Here is a 13,713-nt window from a genome sequence, read left to right as displayed (position 1 = left end):
TTGCAGAATTGGAAACTCTTCTTCCTATACCGTATATAGCCACAAAAAAGCTGCAATCTGAAGAATTGACAGGAGGTGAGAATAGGATGTTTGTTCTTTTTGAAATGGAAGGTTTATTGCAGAAGGAATCACTTCTTCAATGAAGAAAACAGAAACTAGTTTGCTTAGACTATTAAATCTTGCTAGGTTCAATATATGTAGATCCAAAACACCGAATTTTGTTGGATGACGAACAAATTAAGAAGGTAAAGAAAGCCATATATGAACTTTCATTAAGAATGAAATTATTCTCAGAACAATTGGAGAATTCGAATCAGGACAGTCAAACTGCAGACATTGCAATTGAGTCTCTATCATCCTTTTCCAGTGATGAATTAGATTTAAAAAAACATTTTTGGATAATTTTGAAAAGGCTAGGGCAAAGCGAATGAAAATAAAAAAAAAAAACAAGAGCCTTTAAATATAAAAATGAAAAATTACAAATAAGATTTTTACACGGCCTTTGAAGAAATAGAGAAATATGATTGCGCTTGCAAGACACCTATTTTAGAACTTATAAAAATCTACCCTGAAAAGTTAAAAGAAGTAGCCCTAAGAGTAAGAGCTCATTCTTCTACTCAAGTTAGTGTGGAAAGACTTTTCTCAGCTCTGAATTTTATCAAATCGGATCTATCTCCCTCCAACAAAGAAAATCTTGCCGAAGCTATACTGTTTCTTAGAAATAACCTCATTAGTTATTTTTTCCATTTCATAATAAATTCTAATTGATATAAATAATTTGCTATGAAATCAATTTTTTTCTGTAGCATCTATTACTTCTTTTATATTAAAAAAATAAGCTATATAAGCTGTAACCCATGTGTATATGTTTATATATATGAGGGAGTCAGAGTCATTAAAATTCCAGGAGTTAAATTACATTAAAATTCCAGGAGTCAGTTATTTTCCCTACCGACTCCACAGTCCTGAAATAAAGAAAAACACACACCAAAGACAGTTAAAACAGCTAAAAAAAAATTTTTTTTACAATTAAAATTAGAGTTTCTACGCGAAAACAAGCATTTCAGACAGCGGGCTAGAAGACAGATTTTTCGGTGCACAAAACTGATGGTTTACTTTTGGTCCCATTTGGCAAAACGACGCTGAAGGTGCAGAAACTGATTTAAATCACAGTTATACTGATTATGAAATGTAAGCTAATGGCGGTTGGTAAGGCTTAACTCGACACTTTTAAATTGTTGATAATTCTATAATTATTACATGCAGATTAACTAAAGGCATAAAACCCTTACCGGGACATAAACATATTTCAATCACATGTCACAAGCAAAAAATGCACAATTTATCAACATATAAGAATAAAAAAATTAAACTCACCATGTCAGGCAACAGAGTGGAAATATATATATATATATATATATATATAAGATTAGTGCAGCTGGATTGCAAGGAAAAAGTGAAGTGCACAACTACATGTTATAGCAGTCCCTTCTTAACTTATGCGAGATACATACATACGTATGTACGTACAGTCTTCAAGAAAAAAAATCTCTTCTGACTCCATTTTAAATCCATTTTGCAATTCTTTTTAGCAAAAACAGTCTTTTATTCTGTTCGTACGTACAGATGTCATGGTTCAGGTGGTTTCGAGAGCGGATGAAGTGGATATTTTCGTTGAAATATGATACTCAAAACTTTTCGCGATTACAATACTCCCTTCATATAAGGAAGTAAAAAGAGAGAATCAGGTGGCGTTAATCAGATGGTGAGAATTACGAACGATCATCCGATATGGCTATCATAGAGACTGAGGCTAAGTTCACATTATGAGTAGGCCAGTGGCGTAGCGAGGGGGGGGGGCAAGGGGGTGTATGATGCCCCGGGTGCCGATCGCAGAGGGGCGCCAAATGGTCTACAAACAAGATTTTCATCATATCACTGTGTTTTTTTCGGGGAAAGGGGGCGCCAAAAAGGTATTTTGCCCCGGGCGCCAGTTATGCTCGCTACTCCAATGGAGTAGGCCACGTCCTTCAGGCCCGTGCCCAGTCAGCGCCGTCCATTTTGGCAGTAAATACATAGGCAGGAATATTTAGGCTGTATTATTTCGGCGCAAAATCTTTCCGAACCGCACAATCATGAATCAATCACTACCTGAGTGATATTTATTACTCAAATTACGAACTGTACTATAGCGGCTCAGCATTGAGTGAATCTTCACTGTGCGAATTATTTCTGTATTTCTTATTATTTCTGTAACTAAAAGGTTAGTAAAATTTCATATCAAGGAGCACAAAGCTTATGTTAAAAAAAAAACTGAGATACACAAATCTTCAGTAGCTAATCATTGCTGGGTATCTGATCACAAATTTGACTTTGGTTCTACAAAAATTACCCATAAAGCTTCTTCAGGTGAATTAAATTTCCTTGAAAACAATTTATTTCCTTTAGTTTGTAGAGATGCGCGCCTCCAACCTGCACGCAACCAAGAGGTGACTGTTGAAATTGGAATTTAGACAGAGTCTTGCTAAGGGTTTAAGTCCCTTTTTATTCAACTTAAGAAATTACAATTGCGTGCTCTTGACGCTCACAAACTACGCCGACCCGGCGGTAAAATAAAAATAAGAACCTGAAAAGAAATAATAACAAGACTCTAACTACGAGGCTCTCTAAACGTAACTAACCTCACCGCGTTTTACAATACCGCTGCTAATTCAGCAAACTTTGAATATCACGTTGAACGATTAACATTTCTCCGAGGCAAGCACACAGGCCGAAACGCGGGGTTCTTCAATTTCTAGCTAACTACCTCCGCGCTCGTGAAGTAAGAACAGCACACCTCGAACTCGTTTCCATTCTATTTAACTCAGAATACTTCCGCTGATAATTTGAATCCTTGCGCGTTCTACTAAAATTTACATACTCTGGCATTGGCAGTTCCAGGGGAAAGTAAGGCTTGACAGGAAAGATAGTTTAAACTTAAAATAAATGTTAGTTAAAATAAATATAAACCCTACATTTGCCGCTGCCAGAATTTGGAAAACTTGGAAGCAGGTCCTACAAACGACCTGTTATAAGGTTTCTACAATTCTGAACTAACTCTTAAGAGCCTCGTTTACACAAAAAAATCTTAGGTAACGAAAGGTATACTAAATTTCTGTAGATACTTATATAAATCTCTCTTCTTACAGCAACTTTTCCTGGACTTCAGCAATCAATCTTGTTCTTTTCCTTCCAGCATCTGGAAGGAATAAGTATCAGTATCTTTCTAAATACATTATAATTTACACTTTCTTGACACTGAATAAATTTTTGTTTTTAAACGATTTGTTTTCCTTAGTTACTGCTTAATTCACATTCATTCAATTATTCAAACATTAATTTAACGTTACCCTGGCTCTCCACCATGTGTGGTGTCAAACGGGGATATTCGTGTTTTTGGTCTTACAACACTTCCCCTAACCACAATGATTTGTTAGAATTCAACGACCAAATAGACACACCTTACTCGACATTCTACAACTCGATGAGCTACTTTAACATTCTTAAAAATTCAAGTGTAGGTGGAGAACCCTACAAAACACATTCATTCTAACTTCCCCGTAATTCATCTTTAGACATGCAGGCTTTCGCTCTAAAGCATGATTTTATCTACAGTTTAATACTTAAATTCGAATTCATTGCTTTTAAGCCTTTACTTTTAGCATCTAAAATTTTATGCTTCTAGACTAAATTCTACTTTTACATAACTTTCAAGTATTTACGTATATTTACAAAATTTTAATACATATTATTTTTACAATTTACCATAAAATGAATAAGATAAAATAAATTTTTACTTTACTCATTCTTCGCCAAGCTGGCGGCACTGAAACTAAAATTCTTATTAATACAAGAATACGAAATTATTTTTATCTTCGGCCAAATTTTGGCTTTAACATAACAGAATTAGTCTTTCGACCAACAGAAAATGCTTGTTCTTAGATTTTGTACTTAAAATAATACTTTTGCCTTAGCTAAATAAAGTAAAACAAAACTAAGTCTCAACCGAGACATATTGACTTTCGTCAAAACATAGAACTTCGTACTTACGCATAACATTTCGGAACAAAAGAAAAAAATTTTATAGAAGATTTTAACTTATCTTTGAGTTTTCGATGATTGAAACTCCGTCATTCTTTTCTGGCAAAACTGTTCCCACGTTATAGGTTTCATGGACGTCAATCTTCTCCTTACTGACCTCCGAGTGTCGTCTACGTTAGTTTTTCTTTTGCGTCCTCTGCATGCTGGCCTCTTGGTGTAGCAATCGTCGGGTTGCTGTCTTTTTCGTTTTTCCCTTGGACGGCTGGTCTCGACGTCCTCCGGTCTGGAGTCCTTCTTGAATTTCTTCTGTTGTTGCTGGTATTTTCGTTCCTCTTGTTTTCTTTTTAGTTTCCGAAACGGTGGCCTTGTTTGCACCTGACTCTCTGGCCCTGGGAGCGTTCTCCTTGATGTATGATTTCTACTGCGATACGTTGTAGGTGGTGTTTTCCTCTTTACCAAGGTTTCTTTACGCGGTGGCTTTGCATTCTTGTTTTTTTTAAATGCTGGAGTCTGAAAATTTTCGTTCTTTCTTTTCGGTACCGTCGCCTGGGTTGTAGAAGGGCTAGGTCTCTCTTCATTTCTCTGCTTCTTGGGTGGTGGAACGATTGTCGTTATTTCTGGACCTTCTACTTCTTTTAGGCTTGAGTCCTACAAGAAACTTTTAAGGATTTCAAAATCATTTTGATTATAGTATTTTTTCACCTGGTCGAGACTTGCTTTACAGATTTCCCCTCTCTCGTTCTTAAGGTACAATACGACTCCTTTGATTTCCTGAATTACATAAGGGCCCTTCAAATTTTGGAGCTAACTTTGCAGTAAAATTGTCTGGGGCACTTGATAAAGAAAATTTCCGCTTCAATACTTTATCCCCAACTTTAAAATCTGCTTCACGGCGTTTTCTATCGTAATACACTTTCTGCCTATTTCTTGCCGTATCCGAGCTTTTAAGCGCCTGATCAATAAGTTTTTGCACATCTTTCTGTTTAAACTCTTGCTCTCTTTGTTGCACAAAGAATAATTTATCTAAAGGCGTAATTAACTTTCGGCCTAAAAATAATTCTGCTGGGGTTTTTCCCGTAGTATCGTGATTTGCCGTTCTTAAAGCATAAGCTAATTCATTTATGTAGCCATCCCAGCGCTTGTGATGTGTGCTAACGTAACTGCGAATTATTTTTACAATGTTTTTATTCACTCTTTCTGCTATGTTTGCCTGTGGTCTATACGGAACCATTTTGATATGGCGTATGCCAAGTCCAGTGCATATGTTTTCAAATAGTTGACTAATGAATTGTTTTCCGTTATCGCTAATGACTTTTATCGGTGCACCGTATTTTAAAATGTATCTGTGTAAGAATGCATTTGCGACTGTTTTGGCTGACGCGCGTTTAAGTGGAACAATTTCTGTCCATTTTGAAAAGTGATCTACAATTACTAAAAGAAAACGATTTTTATTTAACTCGCTCTGGGGTAAGGGACCAAGAAGATCTATGCCTAAAATTTCATTCGGAAATGTAGCGCGAATGCTATTTAAGTACCCGGCCGGGCTGTAATTAATGTCATTTATTAACTGACATTGATTGCAGGACCTGACATACGCAGTTACTATTTTGTATAATTGCGGGAAATATACCGCCTCGCGTACCCTTTTTAGTCTTTCTGACCCCTAAATGACCCGCTGTTTTCGCGTCGTGTATTTCCTTCAAAATGCTTAATCGAAGCGAGGCTGGGATGACTGGTTTGTACTCGAGATTTTCGTTTGTTGTTTTCGTATAAAATAATAAATTATCTATTATTTCATAGTTTTCTGCTCTATTTCTTATCGCATTGATATATGTGTGCTCAAAGCTTTCGGGGTCTTTCAAATATGCATAGATATTTCCAAATTCAGGATCAGCTTTCAGTTCAGTGATAATCGTATCTCTAGAATCTAAAATTTTTGAAGTCAACACAGCGCATTTAAGTTCATTTCCTTCATCGTCCAGTTTTATACGAGAAAGTGCGTCAGCTACATTGTTTTCCTTACCCGGTTTATATTTTATTATTAGATTATATTCTTGGAGTTTTAAAGCCCATCTTATTAACCTGGGCGTTAGGTTTTTCCACGAGTAAAGTCTACCAACAGCCGCATGATCCGAAAAGACTGTTACTGGCGCTTTGCCGAAATAAACTGAAATTTGTGTACAGCCATTAATACGGCTAATGTTTCTCTCTCTGTAGCTGTATAATTCCTTTGTGTTTGATTCAATGTTTTACTAAAAAATGCCAGAGGATGGCTATTTTGCATAAGAACCGCACCCACCGCATAGTCCGACGCATCTGCTGCAATTTCCAGGTTTTCGTCCCCCTCCGGGAATTTTAAAACAGGGGCATTGATGAGCGCTTCTTTTAATCTTTCGAATGCGGTATTTTCTTCCGCTGTCCACGTAAATTTACTTTTCTTTCTTTTAATTACTAACAGTGGTTCAACAATATTAGCGAAATCTTTTATGAAAGCCCGATAGTAAGAACATAACCCAAGGAAAGAAGAAAGTTTCTTGACGGTGTTGGGCGGTGGGAAATTCTTGGTGGCTTTTATTTTTGAATCTTGCGTTTCTATACCCTTTTGCGAAATTTTATAACCGAGATATTTAAGTTCTTTAGTTGCGAACTTGCATTTTGAGGCGTTAATTATAAGACCGGCCTCTTTTAATAATTTAAAAACTTCTAGAGCTTTAATATGTTGTTCCAACGTACTACTCGTTATAATTATATCATCTAGATAGATTAAAGTCGATTTTTCTAGGACAGGCTTTAGAACAATGTCCATAGCTCTCTGGAATATTGATGGGGCCCCACACAACCCAAAGGGCATGCGTAAAAATGCATAAGTGCTCGATTTTGTTATAAACGCGATTTTATGTATGTCTTCGGGTTTCATAGCTATTTGATAGTAGCCAGACGTTAAGTCCAAAGTAGTCATATATCTAGTAGATTTGATCTTTCTAATAATTTCCTCTATAACCGGCAAAGGGTAAACTGGGAATTTAGTAATACTATTTAGTTTTCTGTAATCGATAGCAAACCTCCAAGCCCTTTTATCCGAAGGAGGAAACTCGTTCTTTTTCCTACATAGTACGACTGGACTCGCGTACTCACTATTTATGGGCGTTATTATTTTATTCTTTAACATCTCCTGAATATGTTCTTCGATGATTACGTCTTTTTGTTTATCATAACGATACGGTTTAGTCCTACAAGGTTTTTCGGCAGGTAACTGTATCTGATGCGTAACTATTTGACAGCTACCAGGCTTTTCTGAAAACAAGTTAGAAAAATTACTCACCACTTGCTGGATTGCTTGACTTTCATGGTCATTCAAATGGCTAAGGTCAACTTGCGGTTGTTCCACAGGTTCCACCACCCTCTGGTCCATCTCCAGCACAACAGAACTGTCTTGAAAATTCAGTTTGGCCCTCGCGGCCCTTAAAAATTCCATACCTAAAATAAGAGGATTTTGCAGATTCTTCACTACAAAAATTAATACTTTGAGGCTTTCCTCTTTTACCTGTATGTTTAATGATAATTTCCCGATGCAGTTACAGGTTTTTCCTTGCGCCGCTATAATTTTGGTATTTTTGGTTTTAAATAATCGTAACCTATAAAAATTCTTTTTGAAGAATATTTCGCTCATAAAATTACCTTCTGCTCCTGTATCGATGAGGGCTTCTACTGGTACATCGCCAACCAGGACTTGTATAATTGGTAGATGTGAGTTTTTTACGATGACCGTATTTAAGTGTCTTTTTGAGGGTTTTTTTAAAACTTCCGGGGTCTGGACCCTCGCTTTCACAGGCCCCTCTACTCGTTTAAAGCTTTCCTTTCAACTTCTGCCTTCTGGGTACGCGTATGTTTGTTTTCGAATTTCCTTTTTGGGCCTTGACCTTCGAGGTTCGATGAGTTAGCTTGATAGCTCTTTCCCCCATAAGAGCGGTTTGCATTTCTGGTTTGCTCATTTGAAGATTGCCTTCGGGTACTTTGAGAATACGATGCCCCTCTAGCTTTTTCCGCTATTCTGCGATTTTGAAACTTCACCGCCAATTCGAAGAGCTCCTGCAATGTGCTTGGGTTTCTAATTTCGAAGTAGTCTTGAACAGCAGGTAACAATCTTGGTAAGATTATTTCAATAATCTCCGCGTCGGGTTTCTTCCCATACAGCATATCCGTCAGCTTAATTTTTCGCAGAATAAAGTCCGTCAACTCTTCTATATCCCGTTGATAGAAACTATATAGTTCAGCTTCTAGCCTTGCTCGATCTTTCACTACGGGGAAGGCCTTTACTAACGATTTTTTGAAATTTTCAAATGTATATGTCTGGCTTCCAAATTCCCCTAATAAAAATTTGCCTATATTTTTCCACCATAGCGCGGCCTCTCCTCTTAGTGCAGATGTGGCGATGGCAACTTTTTGTCTTTCAGGCACAGGGTAGAGCTGAAAGTGATTTTCTAGGCCTTCTAGAAATATCGCCACCGAATTGTTTCCGTCGAAATTGACGTTTGGCTTAATTGACGCTCTCAACGTCTGGACCAGGTATCCAAATCCTTCCAATTGGCTTGCCATTTTTTGGTGTTGTCCCGCGGCTTCCATCCGATTTTCGGCCATTTCAGTTGGACAAGTGTTCGGGCGCCAATGTAGAGTTGCGCTCCTCCAACCTGCACGCAACCAAGAGGTGACTGTTGAAACTGGAATTTAGACAGAGTCTTGCTAAGGGTTTAAGTCCCTTTTTATTCAACTTAAGAAATTACAATTGCGTGCTCTTGACGCTCACAAACTACGCCGACCCGGCGGTAAAATAAAAATAAGAACCTGAAAAGAAATAATAACAAGACTCTAACTACGAGGCTCTCTAAACGTAACTAACCTCACCGCGTTTTACAATACCGCTGCTAATTCAGCAAACTTTGAATATCACGTTGAACGATTAACATTTCTCCGAGGCAAGCACACAGGCCGAAACGCGGGGTTCTTCAATTTCTAGCTAACTACCTCCGCGCTCGTGAAGTAAGAACAGCACACCTCGAACTCGTTTCCATTCTATTTAACTCAGAATACGTCCGCTGATAATTTGAATCCTTGCGCGTTCTACTAAAATTTACATACTCTGGCATTGGCAGTTCCAGGGGAAAGTAAGGCTTGACAGGAAAGATAGTTTAAACTTAAAATAAATGTTAGTTAAAATAAATATAAACCCTACAAGTTAATGACATTTATTCCAAGACAGTCCTTCCTCATTCCGCCATTTTCAGAATTCTAGTATCTAGTATCTGGTTTTTCACATTTCATCACTATTTTCTTCAACAGATGATGCTATGTGCTCAGTTTGTTTCAGTATAAAAATGAAACGGTCATTGCTCCTTCCATTTTGCTAAAATGTTTATGCTGCGGCTGCCAAAGAAAAGGGATCCATGTCTGATGACCCTGGGAATCAATAAAGTTTCATTCTAAGTCTATGCCAAAATATGGTTGCTTTTTTGCCTAATTTTAAAAATAAAATATGTGGTTCCGTTTTCTAATGTGATTGTACAGAAAGGGCTATAAATTACCATTACATACATTCATTTTGGCTGTTATCATATATGTTTACATTTCCAACAAGTTCCTTTTTAAATCATTGATTCATAAAAAATAATAAATCATTGTTTAGCTTAAATTTTTATTTGATAGTTTCCTTCTATTTTTAGCATTCTAACATATTGTAATTATGAAAAGTGATTTCAGCCTCCAAATTTAAGTTTACTGCTTAATTATTATAATAGTTCAAAAAAAAAATATTTGCCAAATAGCTATCATATTATGGCCTCATCATCACTATGCAAGCAGAAGTAAGGTTGAGTTATTGACAATACATTTCAGGCTCAAAAATTTGTATAAATGAAAATTTTGTTTTGAGCTCAATTGGTCAGTATTGCTGAAAGATAGCACATGTGCATGAATATGAAAAACACTGAATTATCATCTCTAGACTTTGGATCGCCATGTTGCTGAAGCCGCAAGACTTTTGGATTAGTTGTAACTCTGAAAAATTATCTAAAATAATCAAAACAAGCTAGAGATTTCTCTAAATGCCTATGCTAACTATGGTTCACTATTGAAAGACCGGCAAGATGCAAATAAGGAATATTGGATCATTTGTTATTAGAATAAGATCCCTTGGCCTGATTAATATCATTTTCCTTTGCAGCTTATGAACAAGTGAGTTTATCTGTATCATCTACATAAAAATATCTTGGACTCTCCAGACTTATATGCAGATAAATTTACAACTTATTTAAATATCAACAAAACCAGAAAGTATATCTTCTGATCATGAAAATGTTTCTTTTTTTAATTACTATCATAACTGTCATCATCTTAGAATCCTCCACAGAATAATCACAATACCATACTACAGAAAGTAATGAGGAATAAATCGAAAGAACATAAGAAAATGTTCAAGGTTAAATTTTGGCATCCAAACTGCCTAGACATCACTATGATTAAAGATCTGTGGAATATGTTGAAAAGCACTTCTGGAATAAAATGCAGAACATAAGAAAATGTTGCAGGTTTAAATTCTGTCATCCAAACTGCCCTGAAATCACATAATTAAATATCTGTGGAATTTGTTGAAACACTTCTGGCATGGAGTAACTCAAATTAACATTAAGGAGTTAAAGGAACTGCTGATAACGTCTTGGTATAAGATACCATGAAATTCTTTTTTAGAAATCTTGTAACATTTGTATGCGGATGGATGACTTAGTGGTGGATAACTTGTATCATGAGAGACAGCAATACCATAATTAGAGAGTTATGAAAATGTTTTGATTTTTTATGTCTAATGTATTTTTTTATCAAACAGTCTTGCAAAATATGTTGAATTTTGCATATTTTGATTAGCCAGTTTTGTAGACCGGATTGGATTTAATTCTTTAATTAAGGCAAGCCATATGAGGGCTGTATGCTTCAGCAGAAGTTTCATAGGACATACTTTTAAGATTTATAACCATCTAATTAAATACTATCTAATCTATCCATCTATCTAATTAAATTCATCATTTATGTTGATTACTGAATATTTTGCTTTATGTCAAGGATTTTTAAATATTGTCAAAGAAATCCGTATAATGCGCAATTAATTATTACATAATCTACTTTATTTCTAGTATGACATAAATTGTTATGTAGCTAATACTTTACTGGATATATTCTTGCTTTGCGGTACTAATTCTTTTATGAGTTTATACCTTAATTTTTCTGTACTTTTTGTTATAAGTTGTACTGAATTATCTGTTTCCAGAGAACTTTTTCTTGGCCAACTAATGGAATACATGAAGACTGTGCAGAAGGATTTTTTAATGTGCTCTGCAGGAGAAAAAGAAATGCCCTCTTCGAATCTTGTTCCAGAACTAATTAACAATATTACATGGATAAAGCAGTTAAACAGCAAAGTTTGTACATCTTTTCTACCCAATATACTTGTATTTTTAACGTTATTTTTAATTAAAAGCAGCAGCTTTTCTTTTTTTCTACGCTTCCCCTATTCCATTCTTTTAGTAGAATGGGAAATAAAGGGTAACAACTATCTACTTCCCATTACAGTTAGAAAACACTTTTTGCTTCATTAGGAATTGATTTTTTTTTTTTTTTTTTTTTTTTTTTTTTTTCGTTTTTAGATTTTAGGAAGAAAAATCTGTTTCAGGCACATGCACTTTTTTTTTTTTTTTTTAATTTTGGTTACACTTTGGCCAAATTATATTAAAACTGATGAAATTATGATATTTTCAAACTGTTTTAATTTAATATTCGAATTTTGAAATAATCAAAACTTATAGATAATGAATTTTGATTAATTCTATAAAATACTTTTCTCAAAAAAAATTTTTTTTAATATTCTCTAAATACTAAATATTTCGCCACTTGTCCACGTATTTTCGGACAGCTGGAACCTCGACATACAAGTTTAATTCGTTCCAGCACTGAAATCCTATAGCGAATTTCTCGTATCTAGAACTAACTTCTTCATTGAAAATAATGGAAATCTAGTTAATCCATTCCACATCCGCAAAAATCTCATTACCATCTCATCTTCAGTCGACGTACCTGGTGTTTTTCGGAGAAGGTCCAAGTACGGATTCTTAGCGTTAGCGCAAGTGATAGCTTCCGACACCGAATCGCCTTTTAACTGCTTCTCATTAATCCACACCAACAACGGCTTCTCAACATCTAGGAGTTTTGGACGGTGCTTGGAAATAACGGTAACTCCTTTGGCCACATCAAGTTTCTTAATTTTTTCCTTCTTCTTCAGAATAGTGCAGATCGTCGATGTCGAACGGCCGTAAGTCTTTGCCAATTCTGTCACTCTTACACCACGCTTATGTGTATCTGTGATTTCTTTAATTTCAAAGGCCTTTGCTTCCTTCTTTTTCTTCGCAGCACTATCTGAGGCAACAATCTTCTTCGGAGGCGTCGTGAAATAATTATTTTCACGTTAAATGTAAAAAAAACAATTAACTCACAAGCGTACAAACACGTAGATCAAAGAACACCGAGTGATCTGACGAGGGTATTCTCTGAGTCGAGCCGGACCGGGGAACGCGCCACGCATACAAATAGCCTGGCTTGTTGTTCGTTACTCGAGTCAGTGCTCGTATTTAGAGACGAATTTTTCGCTCAAACTTTCCTCGTATCTCGAATTTCTCGTATATAGATGTGCTCGTATCTCGAGGTTCCACTGTATAGAGAAATTGTTGAAATGAGTTGAACTATCTTAACCATTAAGTTTCTGTGGTTAGAAGCCTTAGTACATTAAGTAAATAGAAAACTTGATGAATATTCCTCGCCGAATATGAATTTGTAAAATAAAAGTTATATTATTATTGCTTAAAAATTCTTTTGTTTTGAATCCAAAACAGTGAAAAATTAATTTTTTCTTATTATCTTTCCTTCATAAAGGTATTTTCTTTATGTGAAACTTTCATAATATACCATTTAGCTATATGTGGAATTTAGAAACCTATCGCTGCATTATTGGTTTTATATAATAGATAAAATTGTTAAATTTTTAAGTACTATATTTACATTTTGAATGTTAAATTTAATTTTCCAATATTGGTTGTAATTTCTATAATAATGGTGGTAGACTGTAATTTTCTGAAATTTTTGACCCGAATTCTAGTCTTGTGTAAAATCTTATATTACTATGTTAAAGTAATTATATTCAATTAAATATTTTGTGTCAATGCATTAAAAATATTGCATTCATGTAAAATGTTATGTATTTAAGTAAGAGAGTTCAGTTTAAAAGTTTTCAAAGTTTCAGAGTTCTGCTGTCAATATGAATATTACAAAAAGATTTCAAATTGTATTAGATTGTGAAAGCAAGAACATGAATGTGTGAAGATTTTATTTCAGATTCTCAAATTATCCGAAATTTTCTGTGCAAAGCTGAATACAAGGACAGATTTGGAATTTTTAAGTGATTTTGTATGATAAAGATTATGTTATTTTTTGAAGCAGCTATAACATTTGTCCCCTATCACTTGATGGTGGTTTCAAACATGAAATCATTTTCTTCTTCTTTGTTAATTTTTGTAATTGTCTGATGTACTGAAGATT

At 35.2% G+C, this 13,713-nt stretch overlaps 1 protein-coding gene across 1 annotated transcript in view; it reads left to right on the top strand.

Moving 5' to 3' along the window:
- The window catches only part of btv (dynein cytoplasmic heavy chain beethoven), a 256,105-nt gene that overhangs the window by 30,650 nt on the left and 211,742 nt on the right, over positions 1 to 13,713 (top strand). The window contains exon 7 of the mRNA XM_085822605.1: positions 11,396 to 11,546. Coding sequence (XP_085678731.1) covers positions 11,396 to 11,546 — 151 coding nt within the window. The remainder of the gene's footprint in view (positions 1 to 11,395; positions 11,547 to 13,713) is intronic.

Source organism: Stegodyphus dumicola, chromosome 8, assembly GCF_044657685.1.
Source record: "Stegodyphus dumicola isolate Sdum_Otavi_A_Nest chromosome 8, ASM4465768v1".
NCBI classification, from domain to species: Eukaryota; Metazoa; Arthropoda; class Arachnida; order Araneae; family Eresidae; genus Stegodyphus; species Stegodyphus dumicola.
The sequence above is the reverse complement of the archived record's forward strand: the minus strand, read 5'-3'. Positions and strand labels throughout refer to the sequence as shown.